Genomic DNA, 23,919 nt, shown 5'->3' on the forward strand with positions numbered 1-23,919 from the left:
ATATTTTCTACATTTTACAAGCTGAATATATTTTACAATTCTACATATATTTTCCACTGTTACACGCCTCCTCTTATAATAGAGATTTAAAAGATAAAAGGGGAAGAAGTTAAATAAAACCAATTAACACATAAACTCAATATGATAGTATATGCAATATTCCATACCTATTGTCTCCCATGTCTGCAATGAAGGAAAGAAGATATAATTTCTCAACTCTTCTCCAGAGTCAAGCCTGGTCCTTAAACAACATTCAGTTTTATTTCATTGTTTTTTCTATTTACAATCTAGTTAATTAATGTCTACTGTTTTCCTGGCTCTATTTACTTCACTCTGCATCAGTTCATGTAAGCCTTACCATAGTCTTCTAAATTTTTCATACTCATCTTTTTTTTTCCCAGCATTGTAATATTCCAGTGCTCCATGTCTCTTTACATAGCACAATTTGTTTAGCCATTTCTCAATCAAGAGGCACCCACTTTGTTCCCCAAATTTTTTCTACCACAAAAAGTGCTATTGCATAAGGGATTTTTAGAGTATTCAAAAGTCTTAGGTAAAAATAAATAAATATATATGTGTTTATAGTTGCTATTGTTGTTCAGTTATTTTTCAGTCATGTCTGACTCTTCATGACCACTTTTGGGGTTTTCTTGGCAAAGATGCTAGAGTGGTTTGCCATTTCCTTCTTTTGTAGACATATCTCCTGGAGATTGATTTTTTTGATATCCTTCTCCAAGTCATCTTACAGATGAGGAAACTGAGGTAAATAGGGTTAAGTGACTTGCCTAGGGTCACACAGCTAGTAGTGTCTGAGGCCAGATTTGAACTCAAGAAGATGAGTCTTCCTGACTCTCGGCCTGGCACTCTATCCACTGAGCTACCTAGTTGCCTACATACATATGTATATGTATATATGTATGAATGTGTATCCATATATGTGTGTGTGTGTGTGTGTGTGTGTGTATCTGTGTGTATAGGTACTTTACCCAATGAGTTCTCACTAACACAGCATTATTGCGTTACCTAATTAGAACAATTTGAGAAGGAATAAATGGCTGTATCGTAGACACTGAAGACATTCAGTGTTACAAAGGGTTACTGACGGTTCGGTCCCTAGAAAACAGTGTGCAACCAGGTGTTGCAAGGAAAAGACATATGAATATTTATCAATATAGTCAGCGATGTTCTTTTACAAAATGGTAATACATTTGGAACTTTTGTCAAAACAGCTTGCATATGACAATTTCCCAAGTATCAGAACCATCTACATTGCTTTAAATATTTTTTAAAATTTCCAATTGAGCTAATAATGCTTAGAAATCATTTAAAAGGAAATTTGATCACGTGTTTTTAACTAAAAGCAAATACTGTTATAAGAGACCTTAGGACCATTCATATACTCCACTCATTTTACAAATGAGGAAACTGAGATTCAGACAGGTTAAGACCTACAAAGAAATTCAGATAGCTAGTGAATGGCAGAGCTGGAACACAGGTCAACTAACTCCTCTGCCTGTACTCCTTCTCCTGTTTATACCTCCTCCCAACCTGATTGGTCATATTTCATGTGATTTTTATTCAATGTGTCTGAATTTGGTAGGGTTCTGCTTTCAGATAAGCTATCATGGTTGCTCTTTTATCACTGCAGTGCTATTGGGTTTTGTAGATGTATCTCTTGGAGATTGATCTTTTGATATTTTGTTTAAACTTTTAGTGCAACAATCCCCAAACCAAAGAACCTAAATTGAAAGCTGCTGTCCGGATTATCCCAGAATGGGTAGAGTATGACACTGAGATTCGAAATCTGTTAGAAGAGATCGCAATGGGAAAGAGAAATTCAAGTAAACCATCCTCCAAAGAGGGTAAGTGAATTACATGTTTTATTATTAAAGGCTAAAGATTGGATTATAGAGTTATTTCTTTATGGGTGAATTAATCAAATAGTTAGGTCATAACTCCTGCTTCAAGAGAGTCTCTGGATTAGTAGATTGAACTCCTTCAGTTTAAAGCAGGTCATGAGAGGAATTGACTTTTTACCCCTTTGTAGAGAGTCTCCTGATTTTTCATTTTCATAGTAAGCATTCAGTGAAATCTTATAGTAAGGAAGCAAAAGTTTTTATTCTATTCTATTTTATTTTATTTTAAAATAAGCATAAATCCCACATTATCCAGCAAGGAAAGTATCAATAAGCAAACTAACCCAAATCTTCACAGTTAACTATACATATTTTGGACATTGTTCTCTAAAGTGTGCTCTTCATTACTTTAGGCTTCCCTGTTAATTTCCATTTCCAATGTACTGACTGTGAATATGTTGGTAGAAATTGGCCAGTATAGTTTTGTGCCTGCTACCCTGTGTAAATGACCACATCATACACAAATAACAACAGAAAGAGACAGAGGAAAGAAGGCAGAGATAGTTTTACTTGGCTTCTGTTTTTTCTGCCACAAGAAGTATTTTTGCACCAGAAATGACAAAAGAAAAATGGTCAACATAGAGTTAATACCCTAGATAGTAGATAGGAAAAGGAGGTAGTAAGAATGTACCTAGTTGTCCTTGCTGTGTTACCTAGCCCAGGAGAACTACATCCTGAAGCACTAAAAGAACTGCAGTGATATTTGAAACATCATAAAAAATAGGAGGAAGTATCATAGTACTGGAGAAGTACAGAAGTCCCGACTTTCAAAAAAGTGAAAAAAATGGATCAGTAAACCAGTAATCTGAAGGCCAGTGAGTTTAACTTAGCTCTATGGCGGAAACCTAGAATGGATCCTTCCACAGATGGTTGGCAAACATCAAGATAAGGAAGTGGTGATAATAAAGATACTCCATGACTTCATTGATAGCAAGTCATTCCAGATTACTCTTATTTACTTTCTTGACAGGATTACCTAACTGAACAATCTAGGAAATGCTATGGATATAGTTTACCTAGATTTTAGCAAAAAATTGATAAAGAATCTCATAGTATTCTTTTGGAAATATGGAAAGAAGTAGATTAGACAGTAACACAGTTAGATGGATTTGAAAACAACTGAAGGAACAGACCTAAAGGGTAGTCATTAGTATTTCCATATTAACTTGGCAAGAGGTCTCCAAAAGATTGCCACACCCCACAACCCTACATGGTTCACAAAATTTCCCTTTCCATTAAAAAAAAAAAAGCATCCCATCTCTGGCACATTACAGATATTTCCATTTTTCTGCTTCCAAGAGGGCAATGATTGGCTGAATGACTGACCATTGGTTACCTTCATGCCTACTCCTATGTTGCTGAATGAAGATGGAGAAAATCTTGCAACCATTCTCACTGGGTCCACTACAAATTCACGTTACGTCACTGCAACTGGGCCTTTGCTGATGCTAGGCAATCCTAATATACCTCTCTTATCAACTCACTAGCCCACTCTCCACAGAGGCTCTTCCTTCCCAAACCTCCCATGACTCCTCCCCTGCCACTCTCTCAGCTGAAAACATTACTTCATATTTTACCAAAAAAAAAAAAAAAATGAAGCTATTCTCCGTAAGCTCTCCTCTCCTCTTCCTCATCTTCTGTTACTTAGCTGCCTTCTACCACTTTCTTCTCCTTCAACCTGTTTCACCTGATGAAGTAGCTTTACTCCTTACCAAGGCTAACCCCTCTATTTATTCAAGTAATTCCATTCCATCCCATCCCATCTCCTCCAGCAGATTACTCCCTCTAGCCTCCTCCCCCTTTCACATATTTTCATTCTCCTTTGGCACTGGCTCATTTCCTACTACCTAAAAGAATGCCCAAAAAAAAAAACCCTCACTTGATCCTTCCATTGTCCTATATCTCTTCTGCTCTTTATACCTAAATTCCTCAAAAAGGTAATCTACAATAGACACCTCCACTTTCTCTCCTGTCTTTTTTTAACTTTTAAATTACATATTTTCAATATTCATATTTTTAAATTTTGAGTTCCAAATTCCCTCTCTCTTTTTCACTCCTTCCCAACTCCTTGAGAGAGCAAACAATATGATATTAATTATATGCATGAAGTCATGCAAAAAATTTTTCCATATTAACCATATTGCAAAAAAATTAAAAAGCAAGAAACATAAAATGAAAAGAATGCGTCAATCTGCACTCAAGAGCTCATTACTTCTCGCTCTGGAGGTGCGTAGCACTTTTCATCATGGTTCCTTTGGAATTATCTTGATCAGAGTAGTTAAATCTTTCATAGCTGATCAACCTTACAAAATTGTTGTCCCTATGTACAATGTTATCTTGGTTCTACTCACTTGACTTTGCATCAGTTCCTACAAATCTTCCCAGGTTTTTCTGAAACCATCCTGCTCATCATTTCTTATAGCGCAGAAGTATTTCACCACAATCATAGCCTACAACTTGTTCAGCCATTCCCCAATTGATGAGCACCCCCTCAATTTCCAGTTCTTTCACATCACAAAAAGAGTTGCGATAAGTATTTTTGTACATATAAATCCTTTCTCCTTTTCTTTGAAGTCTTTAGGATAAAGATATAGTACCCGTATTGTTGGGTCAAAGGGTATGCACAGTTGTATAGCCCTTTGGGCATAGTTCCAAATCATTGTCTGGAATGGTTGGACCAGTTCATAACTCTACCAACAGTGCATTAGTGTACCTCTTTTTCCACATGCTCTACAGCATTTATCATTTTCCTTTTTCTGTCATGTTAGCTAATCTGATAGGTATGAAGTGACACCTCAGAGTTGTTCTAATTTGCATTTCTCTAATCAATAGTGATTTAGAGCATTTGATTTCTTCTTCTGAAAAATGTATAATTTATATCATATTGCTTGCCTTCTCATTGGGGAGGGGAGGGACTGGAGGTAGGAAGAAAATTTGAAATTCAAGTATTTTTTGAAATTCAAATTTTTAAAAAATGGAGAATGTTAAAAATATTTTTTAAAAAATCAAAAAGGAATTCCATTTATTCCTATGTTTTCTGGTATTTTTAATAGGAATGGGTGTGGTATTTTGTCAAAAGCTCTTTCTGAAACTATTGAGATAATCATGATTTTTATTATTTTGTTATTGATATGGGTAATTATGCTTGCAGTTTTCCTAAAATTGAACCAGTCATAGTGTCTGATCTTTGTGATATACTGCTGTAATATCCTGGCTAGCACTTTATTTAAAATTTTTGCATCAATATTCCTTAGGGAAATTGGCATATAGTTTTCTTTCTCTGTTTTTGCTCTCCCTGGTTTAGGTATCAAAATCATATTTGTGTCATAAAAGGAAGTTGGTAGGATTCTTTTCACCGTTTTTTAAAAATAATCTATATGTATTAGAATTAATTATTCTTTAAACACTTGGTAGAATTCACTTGTAAATCCATCTGGTGCTTGAGATTTTTCTTGGGGACCTCACTGATGGCTTGTTCAATTTATTTTTCTAAGGTATGCTTATTTACGTATTCTATTTCCTCTTCTGTTAATCTGGGTAATTTCTATTTTTGTAAATATTCATCCATTTCACTTAGGCTTTCAGTTATACTGGTATATAGTTAGGCAAAATAACCCCTAATAATTACTTTGATTTCATCTTGATTCATCTTGATTGGTGGTGCATTCACCATTTTTCATTTTTAATACTAGTAATTTGGTTTTCTTTCTTTTTTTAATCAAATTAACCAGTAATTTGTCTATTTTTAAAATAAAAACCATCTCCCAGTTTTATTTATTAATTCAGTGTTTGTTTGTTTATTTTACTCTCAGTTTTATTCATCTCTCCTTTGATTTTCAGGATTTCCATTTTGGTGTTTAATTGAAAGTTTTTAATTTGTTTTTTTTTTCCTAGTTTTTTAGTTGCGTGTCCAATTCATTGATCTGCTCTTTATTGATGTACACATTTCAAGATATAAATTTTCCCCAAGTATTGCTTTGCCTATATCCCACAAATTTTAGAATATTGTCTCATTGTTGTCAGTCTCTTTAATGAAATTATTTATTTTTTCTATGATTTGTTCTTTGACCTATTGATTCTTTAGGATTAGATTATTTAGTTTCCAATTAACTTTTAATCTGTGTTTCCATGGCCCTTTATTAGATGTAAGTTTATTGCATGATGGTCTGAAAAGGATATATTTAATATTTTTTCTTTTCTGCACTTGGTTGTGAGGTTTTTACACCCCAATACATGGCCAATTTCTCTGAAGGTGCCATGTACAGCTGAGAAAAAAGTATACTCTTTTCTTCTCCAGAAGTCTTATCATACCTAATTTTTCAAAAATTCTTTTTTATTTATTTTATGATTAAATTTATCTAGCTATGAGAGGGGAAAGTTGAAGTCTCCCACAAGTATCATTTTACTATCTATTTCCTCCTGTAATTCATTTAATTTTTCCTTTAAGAATTTGGATGCTGTGCCATCTGATTCATACTTGTTTAATACTGATATTATTTCATTGTCCATGCTGACTTTTAGCAAGATACAGCTTCTCTGCTTATCCTTTTAAATTATGTCTATTTTTGCTTTGTTTGGGATCATGATTGCTGCCTGTCTTTTTTTTTTTTCCTTCATCTGAAGCATAATAGATTCTGCTCCAGCCCCTTATTTTAACTTTCTGTGAGTCTCTTCAAGTGTTTCTTGTAAACAACATATTGTTGGATTCTGGTTTCTAATCCATTCTGCTATCTGCTTCCATTTTATGAGTGAATTCATCCATTCATGTTCATAGTTATGATTATAAACTGTGCATTTCCCTCCATCCTATTTTCTTCTGTTTATCCTTCCATCTTTTTTACCCTGTCCCTCCTCAAAAGTTTGCTTTGCTTCTGACTACCGCCTTCTTGAATCCACTCTCCCTTTCATCACCCCCTGGAATTTTCTCTTGCCCCCTTGCCCTCCTACTTCCCTGCTGAGTAAGATAGCTTTTCTGTGCCCAGTTGAAGCTGTATATGTCTTCTCCCCTCTTCGAACCAATGCAGATGAGAGTGGAGTGCAAGTGTTGTTGCCCACCCCTCCTTCATTTTCTTCACCACTGTAAAAACTCTTCCTCGAGTGCCTCTTCTATGTGAGATAATTTTCCTCATTCTTTCTCTCCCCTTCTCCTCCTTTCATCCCTCTTTCTTGCTTATCCATTTTTTGATATATAATATAAAACAATAATAATATAAATGTCTCACTTCCATGTCCTCTATGTAGAGACCTTCTAAACTGCCCTAATAATGATAAAGTTCTTAGGAATTACATGTGTCATCTTCCCATATAGGAATGTAAACAATTTAACCTTATTGAGTCCCTTATGATTTCTCTTTCATGTCTTTCAGTCTTATATTTGAAAGTTAAATCTTCTAGACAGCTGTGGTCTTTTCATTAGAAATGTTCAAAAGTCCTCTATTTCACTAAATATCCATTTTTTCCTTGAAGGATTATATTCTGTTTTTTCTGGGTGTATTATTCTTGGTTGTAATCCTAGCTCTATTACCTTCAGGAATATTATATTCCAAAACATCTACTTGTGTCTTGGAGTTTGCAGCCTTGGATTTTTTTTTTCCTGGAGGCAATCTGTGAATTCTTTCAATTGGGATTTCTTTTTCTATGTTCAGAAGTTCTAAGAAGTTCTCTTCTATTATTTCCTTCACTATAAAGTTTTTTGTCCTATCATATTCTTCTGGGAGACTTATGACCCTTAGGTTGTCTCTATACACCCTGTCTTCAAGATCTTCATATTTTGCTTGCATAATGTACATATTTTCTTTTAATGTTTTTGTTTTTTGCCTCTCTTCTTTTTCTCTTCTTATGCTACTTATAAAGTCTGCCCTTTACTTCTGCATATTTGTATTTCTAGTCTTTTGTTCTGTCTTTTGTTTCTTTGATGATGCTTGCCATTGCAGATTCAAGTTTTTTTCTGTACTCATTGTTTTGCTGTGCACAACATAAATTCTGCTCTCGTAATTCTCATTTCTCCCTTAAACCATTCTAGAATGGCATGTTTTGGTTCCATATTCTCAAATTCCTGTAAGTCCTCTGTATCATCAAGTGTTGAATCATTTTCCTTTACAGTATTTATTCATAGATTCTTGAATTCATTGCTAAGATCTGGAGGCCATATTTCTGTTACTGTTGTTCTTATTGATTTGTGTTCAGGTCTTTCTTTTTGAAATCTTTGATACTTTCATTTCCTCCCTTTATTTTTCCTTATCACTCACTCTTCCCAACTCCCTTTTTTCTGATTGTGGTTTCTTTGGGGGAATAGATCTCATAGCATATAAACCTCCTGCCACTTAGAGTAATGGATCATCAGCCTAGATCTCTGCCCCAACTGTGCTATGCTCCTTCCCTCGGGCTTGGTGGAGTGCTACACAGCTCTTCACATGCAGTACATAGCTTTGCAATGCTGATATTTCCAGTTTGCAGCACCAGACAGACTTTTTGCTCCTAAAGGCCATGCCCAAGCTGACTGCTGAGGCCAGACTTTCACAGCCTGCAACCAGAGTTTTGACAGCAGGAGGAGGCAATGGAGTTCAGGGGCATTTTTTTATATAAACTTATATTGTATCCTTAAGTATGCCAGTGCAGCCTCCCTGCTGGTAGTGTACAAGGTGGAGGAGAGGAAGTGAGCATCATTTCCTGGGTTTGGGTTTGGTTTTTTTTAATCTCATTTTCGATTCTGAGTGTCCAAAACATGGAAACAACTGAATTTGCCTGATCTTTGGCACATGATTTGTTTTGGGGAGGTCTGAGAGGTCAGTAATCTGATGAAATATTTAGTCCACCATCTCGTTGCTCACGTGACCCAGAAGTCTGATATTAGCCTTTTATCACTCTTTGTCTCATGATTCCCTGAAGCTGTTCTTCATCGCCACCATGACCATCAGTCTCTCTACCTCCTTTGTTCTTTCTTCAGCCATTATCTGTGTATTGGCTACACTCTCCTTTTCCTTCTTGACCACTTGGTGAACCAGTCCAACTCTACATTATGCTATACCCTTTGCTTCCCTTATCTTATTGTCAATCATGCCCTACCAACCTAAAATCACTCCCACCAGAAACTTTGCTCCTATTTTCAAGCTGCTGAACAGAGCTAAAGAAAATAGCAAAATCATGCTGATGGGTCCACTATAAATTTATGTTACATAATCTCAACTGAGCCCTCACTGTAAAAGAGGCAGCCTCTTTATACTTATCCAATCAGTTCACTCTCCACTGGCTATTCCACTCACCACAATGGCTATTCCAAACCTTTTCATCCATTCTAAAGGATACACCTCCCCTCATCCTCTCAGCTAAGGACTTCAACAACTACTTCACTGAAAAAACTGAGGCCATTTGAAGGCAGCTCCCTCTTCTTTCCTCCTCCTCATCACGTTACTTAGATGTCTTCATACACTACCTCCTTTTCTTCCTGTCTCTCATGATTACATGGGCAAATCCATATATGCACCCTTAATCCCATCTCAACTTACCTTCTCCAGAAGAATGCCCTATCATTCTCATTCTTTCCCTAATCTTCAGTTATCCCCACTGCCTGCAAACATGTCCCATCCTTAAAAAAATCTTTTACTTGATCCACCCTTCCATGGCTAACCCCTTGAGAAAGTCACCTAGACTTGATGCCTCTTCTTCCTCTCCTCTGGCATCTGCTCCTTCTGTGACCTTGAGCAAGTCACTTCTTTGTAGGTTTGTTTTGTCACCTGTAAAATGAAAGGACTGAATTAAAAGGACTCAAGTCATGGCTTCCATGACAGAAATCCAATCAATCAAACTGTATTAAAAGTAAAGCAAATCTCCCTTTGTTTTCAACCTCTTTGCTTTCTTAGTTCCTCCTGTCAGAGGCAGGGATTATTTCATCTGATAATACATTCTAGATCACAAATACCAAAATAAATTCTCCTTTCTCTTTTGCAGTTTTCACTCGAGATGAACTCTAGCAGCACTCTGCATCTGTGCAGGGAGTCACGATATTGAAAATTGAACCTGCCATCATATGAAACAAATAATAGCCTGTGCAGAGGCTGTGCTTTGAGTCTTTTATTGGAGCTCAGTTAAACATTCTTCAGTTTAAAAAAAAAAACTGATTATTTAAAACTCACATGCTTAACATATTAAGTAAACAATTTCTTTTCAAAAGAGGTAAACCATTTTTTGTCCTATTGAATTTTTAAAGCTGGCTTATTCTTTTTTCTTGGTTTCATGCCAAGGTTCAACAGTTAAAGGGAGATGTTTTGCTGGATTGTTTGGTAAATGTGTGTCTGATTGGAAATAGAAATTGGTACTCCAAATTGGCTGTTTCTGATAGCATTCACACAAAAGACTGTGCATATTTAAACTGTGTTATCCAGATTTGTTTATGAAAAAAATGTAACTGAAATTGGAGAAACAAATATTTTTTTTATTTTTCTCCTTTCACTTGCTACTCAGACAAAAACTTATGGGTAACTCTGGTCAACCAGCCAAAAATTGTCATTTTAAAAAAATGAATCCTATTTTATATCTTAACTATTATTTTACAATGCAAGTAATGTTGCTTTGTAATCAGCTATTTTGGTATGTTCAGTCATGTGATCTTTAATCAGTTATTTTGAGTACATAGAATTATATGATGTTATTTTTAAGTAACATTTCCTTTCTGATGTGTATTTATAAAATGGCATTCATGGGCATGAAAAATGAACCTGATTGTTCATGGGGAAAAAAAAGGTCAAACCAGTATAGGAGTAGAAGCTATTATTGCAAAGCAGATAATTTAAAATAAAAATTATCTAAATTAAGACCTTAAAAATAAATATTTTGTTTCCTTATTTTTCACTTTAAAATGGATGAATAGAAAATAAAATGTTATTAAAAAATAAAATAGATACTACATGCTAGCATTTTATAATTCAAACTATCCTAATATATTGTAAATTGCATATTAAAATATATCCTTCAGGATTAGTTTGACAACAAATATATTTCTGAAGGAGCAATAACTAACTTTGATGGCATCCCCAAGAATTAAGGTGATTTGAATGAATTTTCCTCATAAATTAAGCTTATTCATTGAACTTATATATATGAAACACTATTTTATAAGGTTCTATCCTGAATATCAACACAGACTAAACTTTGTTAACAATGTGTATGGGAAATAAATTTAAAATATGTTCCCTACATGTGTAGGCAAGAATCTTCTTTGAGTATATTACAGATAATTCAACCTTTAATTGATATGTCAGCCATCATTTGGAGACTACTTAATGTGCTGTAGTCCAGTGATGCTTTAAGAGCTATTGAATGAAGTCATAGGAGATTGATTGCCTCTACACGAAATGATTCCATACTACTGGAACTTTCTAGTCAATTATTGTGTCTCTTCTCTATTAATTCCCAGTAGATTTGCTGTTAGCAACAGGAAGTCAGGAAATCTGATTAGAATCTCAGCTCTGTCACTTGACTCATTTCTCTTTACAGGAATGTCCTTTCTCTTAAAAAAAATTCTAAACATCAGACTTCCTTTAAATAAACTGCTGTGTAAGCAATTTTGTAGAGTACATGTAAGACATCTCAATACATAACATTCCTATGAAGCTAGCATACGCTTTTAACATGGAATCTGAGCAGCTTTTGTAAAATATTAATTCATAAATTATCTTGTTGTGCAAACTAGGCAATTTGCTAGATTAGTACAGGTCCTATTGATTTGCAGTCTGAAAGACAAATGGTTTCTAATCCAGAATATTTTCATATTAGTGTTGAACATTGCAGTGTGCTTAAAGCCCAAATCTGCCCTCCCGCATGTGAGTGGCTATGCCTGTGACAGGACTAGAGTCAAACCCCAAACAGACAATAGTTCCAAGTACATGAGAACCAGGTAAGACCATGTTTCTCCTGCTCAGTTCATAAGATGGATGTATTTTGAAAGGCTTGTTGGGTGGTAGAGAGCTATATTCAGAAATGAGCATGAGATGAAAACAGAAGGCACTAATATGAAAACTGCAATGGTGTAAACTCCTAGATTAAGTGTAGGTGAAAATAATCTGCTTTACCATAGTTTTATTGTTAGCAGAAAGAGTCCTGTTGAATTCATTGCTAGATTTTCTTCAGAGATGGAAGAAATATTAGTAGATAGCATTCCTATGCTCTCAGAAGTCTTAAGACTTTCTGTTCCAAGGTGCACCCAAAGCCCTATAACCTAATTTTAGGTCAAATCACGAACTCCTTGCACTTCGGCCCTCTGTCCCTATTTTTCCTGTCTCCTTACATTAACAAGATGTTATCCCTCCTAGTAATGAAAGCCTTTTAGATAAGAAATCTCTCCTACCTCTTAGGATTGCAGAAGACAGATGAAGTTTGCTATCCAACTCCAGACGGAGAAGTGATGGACTCAATATGCAGAATGGGACATATTTGTATCCATGGCCAACATGGGAATTTGTTTTGCTTGGCTATATTTGTTAAAAAGGGTTGTTTTGATTTTTTTTTTCCTAATGGAGAGGGGAGAGAGAAGGATATAGGAAGAAGAGGAAATAAATGTTTGTTAATTGATTTTTTAAGAAATTCTTGTGCAGAACTTGTTTCTATTGACTTATTTAAAAGTAGTCTCTTGGTATGCACATACTCCAGCCTTGGAGGAGAATGGAAGATGAGATTTTTTTCTTCATACTCCCATTAAAATAGGATTACTTGCATTTCAAATCCTGTTGATTTATCTATAGCTGTAGTGCTCGAAATGAAATCTTAATTAATGAAGCTAGTTTGCTTCTTGTCCAGACTTTCTCAGTTTTTTTCCCTTAAAGGCTTAAGCAACTATTTAGGGATAAAATTCATTTTGCTCTCTAAATTCACCAAACTCCTCAGGTCTCATCTGGAAATTAGAAAAGCAGACCTCTTAGATAGCAAGTTACCTGGTTTAATTAAGCTTAGGCTCAGCACACTAGAGAAAATGGAGTCTGGGTTCCTGAGGCTTCAAATCCTGACCCGTCATTCCCAGGTTCAGGGCCTATTTAAAATTAGGGGCTTGGGGCAGACCAACCATTTGAGGGTTCTAATTATGTGATACTAAAGATTTATGTAACACTGATTGCAGGATCTAGTTAGCACATTAAGAATACAAAGAGAATCCACTTCTTTTACTGATAACCTCTAAACTCGTTAAGAACAGGAACAATGACAACTTATTTGTCTCAAACACAAGCTGGCTCAGCACTCCATACTTATGTTTGTGATAATTCCACTGCCCTGGAGGAAAATTTAATGATCTGAGGACAGGCTGAAAGTCTCAAAGCTCTATCTAATCAGAGAAATGATAGATTCAACAACAAAAAAGCCGCATCTACTATGTGCATGGCACCAAGTCAGTTGCTAGGGATACAAAGACCAAAACAAGAAAGCCCCAGCAGTGTATAAATGTAATTTGAGAATGAAGATAATGCTCTCATCTAAGGGAGATCAGAAACAACTCCATGCAGGTGGCATTGGCGCTGAAACTTGAAGCTACAGATTCTAAATGGAGAAAGGAAGTAGAATATTGACTTGGGTGAACACATCAGCCGGTTTGTCTGAGACAGAGATTGCCTATAAGAGTTTCAGTGCTGTAAATCTAAAGTCAGAGTTAATATAATTTAAAGTCCTTCCCCTGCATCTTGAGTCCTCAGCTACTTAATCTCAAATTTCTGATAGTCACCAAGACTATAAAGAAAAATGTAAGCTCTGTGTTGTACATTATAGTCCCAAAGCCTTTGTCTTCTGAGAATACATTATCTGAAGGTGGATGCAAAATGGCAGAGTGATAGGGAGCAATGTGGTATACTCCCATCCACAAACTCCTCTAAACAGCTCTAGAAAATGCACCAGATCAAAAACCTGATGGGGAAATCCAGAAAAAGTGAGTCATTTATCCAGCCAAGCTAGGCATTAGTAGACAGGGAGGTGACACTGGGAATGGGGTCAGGGCAAGAACACACATAAGCCTGATGGCCAGGAAGAGGATGTGCACTATGGCACGAGATCCAAAGTAAAACACTATGACATGTGTGAACCAGCGGCTTTGTTTCAGGTGGAGTGAGAAGGGGAGCTATACAAAGGGGCGGCATTCCTGGTAGGGAGGCCCTGGGCAATGCACTGAGTAAGGTCAAAAGTCAGCAAGAGCAGCTTGACTCAAACCCCAAACTCAGAGCAGAGTCTTTAGTAGAAGAATAACCAAGGCAGGAATCCTAGACCAACGAGGAGCCTCCAATTCTGCCACTTTGAACCAACAGAGCTTTCCAACTGGCTGATAGGGGTGGAGTCCAACAACAGTCTATTCCTGCACAGACTCAAAACCAAGTCAGGAACTTGTGGAGTTCAGAGGGGAGCGAGCAGGAAGAGGGAGATGTTTGCAGTAAACAGACTTCATCTTGGATAAGAACACTTAGGAAGCACTGAGAGCTTTCAAGTCTCCAGTGTGTTCCTGAGATGCTGAAATAGCATCTCAATACCTCAAGAAAGTAGCAACAGGACCAGCCCAGACCTTTCTCCAGAAGTAGAACAGAGCTCAGCACTAACCAAGTCCAAAATCAGGAAGTTGGAAGAATGAACAAAACAAAAAAGAACCTTTGCCACCCCCACCACCCCCAAAATGAGTTATTATGGTAGCAGGGATGCTCAAGACACAAATGCTAAAGAGAATGAGTCCAAAACATCTACAAGCAATGCCTCAGGGGAAACAAAAATACGAGTATAAACAGCTAAAATTTCATATGAGATGAAGCAAGAGTTTAAAAATGTTTTTATAAATGAAATGAGAGTACTTTAGGAAAAATGGAAAAGAAATGAGAGCTATGGAAGAATTAAAAAGTGAATTAATAGCTTGGCACAAAAGGTTCAAAACTTTGTCCAAGCAACAAGCTCCCTAAAAATTACAATGGATTAAATAGAAGCCAAAGAAACAACAAGAAATATTAAGTCAAAAGGTTGAGAAAAAAATAGGAGAAAATGTGAGGTATCTCATAGCTGACCTGGAAAACAGATTGAGAAAAAATTTAAGATTCATTAAACTACCTGAGACATTCCTATTTCAATAAATAGCTTACTCAGCCTATGAGAAGTGGTTAACTTTTTATTTGCCACATATAACAAACTCAACAATATGTTCTTCACTTTAGAGAGGAAGAAACTGAGGTCCAGAGAAGCCTAATGGCTTTCCATGGATCACACAACTACTAAGTTATGGATCCTAGACCCAAGACCAGTTATTTTCACACCAGAGTCCGGTGATCCTTCCAAATACTCCATGCCACCTCCCATGATACTTTGTGGCTAAATCTCCGCTAAAGCTTGAAAGAAAAAAAGAATGTGAATTCATATCTGTTTAGTAGTAAAACTCCACTACTTTTTACTGAGAAGTCCTTAGCATAAGCCTAGAAGAACCTATAGATTTTGGAAAATCTTACTAAGGAAAGGAAAACGAAGGATAGGGCCTTTGAGTCTAAATGACCTCCAGGAAACACTATGACTCAAAGTCAAAAGGAGACATTTTAAGACAGGCAACCCTACATCCAGGTTTAAGGGTTTGGTAGGGGCTTCTAGGGACAGGCCCTACCAACTGCTGTAGTAATTGTTAAGTTTTAAGACAGTTCTTCCTGTATTTCTGCTATAATACAACTAATGCTGTCTTTAGCCAGTTCATTAAAATACTTTATTCTTAACCTTATTTTGCTAGTATTTTTACCTTATCTCTGCCTAGAAATCCTGAAGCCCAATTGTCAGTAAAGCAAGGGAAAATTAAGAGTTACAGAAAATCAAGACTCAATATGCATGAAACATCTGGCTCTGAAAGGCACATGATTTGGACGTTAAAGAACTAGTTCTCACCAAATTAATAGTAAATGTTCACAATAACATCAGAGAATTTTATGTGATCAAAAGAAGACATAGTCAACATATGACTAAATAAACCATTTTAACTATAAATGTCTTATACCAGGACTCAAATACTCCCCAGTAGAGCCTACCATGATTAAAATGTAATTAGGAAATATTTAACAAAATAAAAATATAATAGAACATAATGTTAATATGTAGTTTTCTAAGTTAAATATGTAGGCCTCAGTGATCTTTATGTACAGTTTAGTGGCCCCAGTTCTATTTAACACCAGTCTAACATGACACGTCCAGTGAACTATCAATAATAACTGATTCTGAAGAGAAGAAAAAGTTGAATGTCTTAAATATTTAAGCAAACTGAACCAAGTATTTTAAGAAACTGGTTCAATTTTGGAATCAATCCAAAACATACTCTAGTGAGAAGTAACTTAGAAGGGAAGCTAAAAAAAAATTATAGTAGCAATCCTTTTAGGGAAAAAGGGAAAGGAAAAGCATTTGTTAAGTACCTACTATGTGCTAAGCATTGTATAGATCTGTTTTATAAAAGTATTTTTTTTTAATAAAACACAGCTGCTAAAATATCTAGAAGGTTTCAGAAAAAAATTATTTCTTCCTCTTCACATTAAATCAGCAATTTGGGATGTCCCATATAAACTGGTATTTAATAAGCAATTTATGTTTTCACAAACTCCAGATATTAAAAAATCTGTTAAAGATTCTGTTTGAACAAGGCCAATGTTTTCTACCAGGACTTTTTCATAACTGTAGAAAACCTAAGTATACATTATTTCAAAGTGGTCTATAGGTCAATTATATTTACATCATTTTCTAAAAGTTTTATATACTACATGATATAAAATATTTGCATTATAACTAATAACCCTGTTTATATGACTTGACATTCCTCAGCTTTCCATTTGGTAAAAGTTTGAAATAGCATTTCCCCAGTCACAGGGAAGCCCTGCCAGAATGTGTCAACTCAGAGGGAGGAATGCAAAAAAAGAACACCTTTTTAATATTAAAAAAAAACAAACAAACTTTTTTTGCACATAAAACCACCATTATGGGATTAGAAAAACTGGAAATTATTTTTATTGCTTAATGGGCTTTTTTGGTGAATTGTTAACAAAATCACAAAGAAGACAAATACAATGCAACTGTGTACATATAAAGTGAGTACCCTAATGACATCCCAGGAAGAGGCATATTGTGCAATGTTCAAATCAGAAATGAAATGTTTGGGAAGTAGTTATCAATGGATGATTCCAAAGGAGCCTTCCATACTCCAGAGAGGAATCTCACCCAGTAGGGAAAACATACAAAGTTCATTTAAAAGGACCATTTCCAAGGTTCTCTAATGATTAGAGAAATCCACAAATATCATAAGCATGCACAGGGCAGGAGAGGGGGCATTGTTCTTTCTGCCACTTTTTCAATTCACATCTCTGCCTCACTTAGATCTAATTCACACACATCAAGACATAACCCTCATGATATCATTGGTCCTTTTTGAGAATGAAGGACAGAACAACAATCAATCAATTCTTGCTTATGTGGTATTGTGAAAAGAGCCCTGGTATTGGGGTCCAAGGGCTTGGCTTGGTTCAAATCACAGCTAAGCACCCTTGACCTTGGAAAAGTTACAAGTGACTCTTTGGGTCTCGGTTTCCCAGTATACAAAATGGAGGAATGGATTAGACCATCTCTCAATTCCCTTTCAATTCTACATCCTTTAATCAGGGAGAAGGGGGCTGTAACTCAAGCCAGGCAAGGTTCCTTCTTCCCCATAAGGTCTATGACTGGGGTCATTTCTCTAGCAGTGACAGAAGCCCCTCCCATTTCATCTCCTTATTCATTAAATTATTTCATATTGGGAATTGATGTGATTAACCTTCAAAACAGTAGGAATTCTTACATAATAAATTCAACAAACTCTCTTAAGCACCTGTGTATGGAACAGGGTGGGGGGCACAGACAGAATGCTAGTAAAGAAGCAGCAAACAAACTCATTTGAATTGTTGTATTTCTGTTTAACCTATAACTTTCAAATATAGTTTTGGCTAATTTTGATTAAGGCAAACCAAAAGGTTTTTTTTTTTAGTAAGAGTACCTCGTGCAAGACTTATGAAATTAATACAATGCAGATCAACTTTGAATTGGCTAAGTCTGTACAGGCCAGTACTGGACTATTTCCCATCTCTCCCCATTTCAACTCCAGCTAAAAGAATCCTACTGAAACATCTGGATCATCTTCCCTTTCATGATTTTCCTTCATTTCTTTCTGGGCTGCTCTCACCTTTATATGATTACTAACGTCATTATTAACTACTCAAATTTTTATAGTACTTTCCTCACAATAAGCCTATGAAGTTGGTAGTATAGATATCCTTATTTCACTGAGAAAACTGAAGGTCAGAAAAAGCAACTTACCTGCTCATGATAACAGAATTAAGGGTCAAGTCTCTTTACTCCAAAATCTAATACGCTTTTGAATATACTACAATGCCTTCAGTTTAGTTATCCACAAAATGGAAACTGACAATTTACTATGAAGGCTCCTCAGATGCCATGATAACTTGCATTCAACATAAAATCAATGTTGTCATTAATATGTAACACCTTTATAACTTAGACTTAAAGTTTCAATTTTGTTAATTTCTCTTTTAAGTCAACTTTTCTTTGTAGGATAAAATTTTACTTTTTAGATTTTAATAGAAATATGCTAGCTTGAAGATTATTTCTTTCAAATAACATCATTTAAATGCATTAGATCTTAAAATGTCTACACTGAAGAACCAAATTGTAACCTCCTTGTATGACAACCCCTTGATTAGGGGCTATTCAAGTAGAATGAATGCTTTTTGAGAGGTTATTTAAACGATATTTTCCAACTTCTTGTTAGCTTGGGCAGGGGGAAGGGAGGTTGATTTCCTTTATAACTTACTTATGGCAAGCTTCCTTTCCTCAACATACCAATCTGGAGTGAACTCAAATATAGAAAAAAAATATATAGCATCATCTCTTAGGTTCTCATGACAACTGTTTTTATAGAAATCATAAAAGGAAAAAAATGCACATATCACCATAAATATCTTTATTAAATGTGAAAATACACTGGCATAAAAATAGTACCCACATTTGTAGACATGTCTGAGACCCAGTTCATTGTGTTTTAGGTTCCTTTCCTTTTTTTATATAAAACATTCAAAAATTTTAAGATGCATTAAGTTAGTCATCTCACTCAAATAGCTGAACTGTAGCTTTAGGGCAGGAGTAGTATCTAACTTACATTAAGAAAGATCACCAGTTCTCAACTTCTGCCGATCTTTCTCACTGCAGGCAGAGGTGTGACAAATGTAGATAAACAAAGGCAACACAATTGTGTTACTCCCCAGAGCCACGCAGTGGCTAATTTATCTTAAATCAGACAGCAAGCAAGAGATCTCTGCAACAAGACGGAGTTACCCTACCTACTATCATCCTGTTTAAAATGCAGTCAATTTCTTGCCACTAACAAGTAGTGATTAACAGGAATGATCTGATTTAGAGTAAAACTGTATTAGTCATTGAAGAATTACAACTGCCTTCCTCCTTCCTCCTCTCTGGATGTTGAAAAGGAAACTAGAGTCAATCAGTAAGGCTGTACAGATTGATTTTACAACTATTCTTTTGACATACTGGTCAAATCTTTTTGCAAGGCAATGTACTATCACAATAAGGCAAAAACTTGGCCAACTGATTCTCTCAGGTGAAAATTGTCACTTCTCACCATGAATAAAATGACACTGTTTTCTATGGATTGTGATTCTAAAAAAGTATCTTTTAATTATCCTCTTTTTTAGGGGTGGAAATATCATTTTCTTTCAAGTGATGTGGGCAGTTTTAGATCCCATTGTCAGAGACCAAAATTTTCCCAAATGCTTTCATACTGACACTCAAAAGGCTAGATTAATACTGATCTGAAATAGAAAACTGTCCCTTTTAAAAGTCAAATTGATAGTTGGCTAGATTTTTTATTATAAAATTCACTTCAGCAGAGGCTGCTTAAATTGCTTACATTTTCATTTATTCATGGTAAAAAGCACAAACTTCTGTACACACTTTCAGACTTCTCAATGAGTTTTCAACCACCCTTCTTAAGATTGCTTTTGCATCATGTACAGATTAATACTTTTTTTGCCATGTGTAACTCCCATCAAACCAGCTTTATTACAATGGAATAGACCAGTGACATTTTATTTAGGGAGCTCATTAATGAAAAGAGTAATTTCAGAAGAGAACACAATAGAATTAAGGATAATGCATCCTTACATGTGACTTGCTGCATATTTTTACTGAAAAAGCTACAAATGCTTTGTGCCTGTGACCAAAAGCAGAATGTCAGCAAAAAGTGTGCAAGAGCAGCAGTCACTAATGAAATGAGTTAAAATAAACTTTCGCCATTCTAATTCTTCCCATTGTACAGTGTGGCTTCCAAACTGTTGTACTATCCCTTAATATGCAAATGTTCCTATACCATTGATTGTTGCAAACATTACAGTCTTTCCAAACAGGAAGAACCTCCTTGCATTCACTGAGAAAGGGTTAAGAGCTTCAGTCTTCCTACTTTCTTCCTTAAGTAGCAGAATGCAGTCCAGACATCTCACTTCCTCTTTAATGGAATTGGCACTGTGCAATACATAGCTTCTCTCTCTTCTTGGATGAGCTAAAGCTGTCAAGTGTTTCTAATCTATAATTATGGTGCTTCTGAACGTAACTGCCCACCTCCCTTGGGTGAGTGACTGACTTCAGGCTTTGGAATCGTGGTTATTCTGAGAGCTGAAAACTCAGGCATGCAATCTGAAGTCAGATGCTATCTCAATAACAGATACCCTAAAGAACATGAATTCCCAATGCAATCCTATGCACGACCATCACAAACACCCTTTCAAAATTCTCATATCCTGGCAATTTTGGTGTTCTTTAAATGTTAGGCTCTGGGACTTCATATATTTTTATCTGGGGCTTTGAAGATCCCTACTACTGCAGGGCTATCAGCTGTGTAGTGGTCTTCTTAGTGTGATGCCAAGGAAAATTTGTGATAAAAGACCAGATTCAAAAACAATTTCTGTAGATAACAGAATTAGTTCCAGCTGTACAAATACTCAAGATTTTTTCAAAGAGTTAAACAATACAGCTTACATTGTACATTTGCATATTATAGTAGATTGAGCTTCAAGACATTATAAAACAAATAAAAACTGCAAATCAATGAAAACTTTTCTTTTCCAATGCTTTACATTTATGGAGAGACAATTAGACATCATGGTAATGACTAAAATTTTCTACAAAGTATTTTCCCAACTCATCTACATAGTTATACATCCAACATCTTTTTAAATAAAATCTTACTTCTATAGGCAAACTGATACTTATGAATAAAATTTTGTGCTTGGCTAATGCTGGCATCAGTATAGTCCAATTACCTTCTCCGTTGTTTAGATCTCTTGATTTTCTAATAATTTTAAGTACCTTATGTTACTAAAAGTATTCCCCCAAAACTCAGAGCTCTACAAAAACTTCATTGGGAGCAGTTAATAATTATTAATTGAATCTATTATCTCAGATTTTAAGTGCAGCACTAGCATTTCCTTAAAAGGTACAATGTCCTTGATTAAAGAGATCTATTCAAAAAAGATCAACTCCTATTCTTAACAGGGAAAAAAACCTCTACATAGTAAACCTGAATAGTTATTACTATTCAGTAATTACCTCGCAGAAAAGGAACAAGTGATCAGGAGATAAATATCATTGTTACAGAGAAATGATGGTGGAAACTTGGGTTGAGTTCAGCAAGTTGAGGCACCTTTTTCTAGGGGGAAAAAAAAAAGATTGTGGAAGACTCTATAAAATCCCAGGAGCTTGAGATCAGACTGGTACCTTTAGTAAAGGTGACTATCTGATTTTGAAATGTGCCAGGAAACTAATAGTCCTGTGAACCCAGAATTAAGCAAAACAGGATCATTGGAATCACTGGAGGTCCACATGTTTGGGTCTGGCTCCAAGGGAGAGGAAAATCACTCTAACAGAGCCACTACAGTAAAGAATGCTGAAATACTGCATTCAAAGGCCTATATATCCCGGAAAAGCAACTTTAAATTTCAAAACCAAATCTTGGTCTTGAAAATTTTGTAAGACAGGTAAGAACTCATTACTAAACAAATTTTCGCTCTACTTGTATAGAAGCAATATTGTTTAAAAATTTTTCAGCATTCGAAAATAACTTGTTTTATAGAAACAAAGTGTCTCTTTTTAGTCATAAATGAAAATGCTCCCAGGTCTTCAGGACATCCAATGCCACTTATGCAGTCCTGAGGAAATCTCATTCAGCTACCAAAAAAAATAAAATAAAACGTGCTTTCTAACCCCAATCAAGAGTCCAAACCCAGTTGTCATTTGGTAGTAAGTTTTCTAAATGAGGAATTCCCAGTTCTTTACTTGTAACCATACAGAAGAAATATCATTAAATTGAATACAATATTAAGGAAGTTCAAATATTAACAAATAAACATTTGAAAGTATTAGAAATCAATAACTGTTCTGTTTGTTCAAAATCCCAGTCTAGTAGTCTATGCTTCAGAAAACCAAGTTACCCTAAAACAATACAGTTTAGAATTTGGTCTCATCATTAATCTTTGACTTTTAGAATACTGAAACATGCCCAGTCTTCAGAGAACAGCTTCTTTTTTGGCTTATGTATGCTTATAGATGCACCATATGTAGGTACTGACACACCACACAAGGATTGGACAGGAGGAAGGATTTGCATTTGCTCCAATGCAGAAAAGTATAAAAAATACATTAGTGCTTATACAAGAGAGTCTGCCCCAGACTTGGCTGCTTCACACAGGCCCTGAACCACATACCATCATTCATCAATCTACCGCCAGCCAACAAGAGAGTTTAAAATGGACTGGAAAAGATTCTTCCTATTAAAACAATTCTTTGGTTATGGACAACAGAAAAATTGGAAATATTTCATTAGGGTCCTGAAACTGGAACAAGGTTTGTTTTCTAATTTTAAAAAAGTTAAGAGGAGAAGGAACAGTAGCAGAAAAACATTGTTGGTTTTAATTAAAGTGGAATTTAAATCGAAATGGTCCGCCTGAGCTGAAGGGGTTAAAGCCTTGCCATGAATTCCAGCTTCTATGGAAACTGTTGCCACCACCTCCCTGTTGGCTCTCTGCGTCTAAGGGATCTTCTCCTTCATCAAACTTTTTCCTCATTTCTAAAAAAGGAAAAAAAAAACAAACAAACAGATTGAGGCACAGGTGTTAAACAAATTCTATCCGATTAAAGGGGGGAAAACCTCTTTTAAGTGGTATAAGCAATTGTGCCTGGCATTTACATTGTGTGTTTCACACATTATGAATAATAGCTTTGTATGAGAAATGTACATCATAGCTTTCATTTCAGCTCACAAAAGGAAAGATTAAAAATAGTACTTTAATATTCATTAAAGTATCCTTTATATTTATTCTATCTTAAAAATACAAATAACCTATTTTCCTTTGACATTTTAATAAGTTCTCTGAGATAAAAACTAACAGAAATGATCTTACAGGGAAGCAAAAATAAAACTACCAAAGGCAGAATTTCAAATGCAACAGTTTTTCTAATCCATCCTATCATCTGAGTGATTCTGCACTAATGCATACATTTATAATGTAGTCACAAATTAAAAGTAGACTGTCCAGCAAGGAAAATTATAGCACTTAAGAGGCATAAGTAAGAACTGATAACTATAATTTCCCAGAAAAGTAACAGCACCCCACAATCTTTATGCTGGAGCAATGTTTGGAGAATACAAACACAAGTAATGTTTTATTTTATGCTTGCATTTGAATTATCACACATAAAATCATTCAAGGTGCATTTTAATTTGCTCACTTATATATTCTTATATTCATAACTAGTATTTTATAATTTCTAAACAGAAAACATTTGACGGTACATTTGTATATTACACTTAAGTTCCTCAGGATTGAGGAAAGCATTTCTGGGCCCTCTAGTCTCCCAACTCTTCAGCAACCTCATCAACTCTCATAGATTTAAATATCATCTCCATGCAGATCTATCT

The 23,919-nt window shown here is 35.4% G+C and overlaps 2 protein-coding genes across 2 annotated transcripts in view; one reads left to right on the forward strand and one right to left on the reverse strand.

Annotated features, from left to right (window-relative positions):
* Positions 1 to 10,723, forward strand: part of UGGT2 (UDP-glucose glycoprotein glucosyltransferase 2) — a 212,746-nt gene extending 202,023 nt beyond the window's left edge. The window contains exons 38-39 of the mRNA XM_027855699.1: positions 1,715 to 1,862; positions 9,864 to 10,723. Of these exons, the coding sequence (XP_027711500.1) occupies positions 1,715 to 1,862; positions 9,864 to 9,886 (171 nt within the window). The 3' untranslated portion in view covers positions 9,887 to 10,723. The remainder of the gene's footprint in view (positions 1 to 1,714; positions 1,863 to 9,863) is intronic.
* Positions 10,724 to 18,830: 8,107 nt separating this feature from the next.
* Positions 18,831 to 23,919, reverse strand: part of DNAJC3 (DnaJ heat shock protein family (Hsp40) member C3) — an 83,057-nt gene continuing 77,968 nt past the window's right edge. Inside the window, exon 12 of the mRNA XM_027855683.1 lies at positions 18,831 to 23,067. Within this exon, the coding sequence (XP_027711484.1) occupies positions 22,910 to 23,067 (158 nt within the window). The 3' untranslated portion in view covers positions 18,831 to 22,909. The remainder of the gene's footprint in view (positions 23,068 to 23,919) is intronic.

The sequence above is a fragment of the Vombatus ursinus genome, unplaced genomic scaffold (assembly GCF_900497805.2).
Source record: "Vombatus ursinus unplaced genomic scaffold, bare-nosed wombat genome assembly UNPS02011014.1, whole genome shotgun sequence".
NCBI classification, from domain to species: domain Eukaryota; kingdom Metazoa; phylum Chordata; class Mammalia; order Diprotodontia; family Vombatidae; genus Vombatus; species Vombatus ursinus.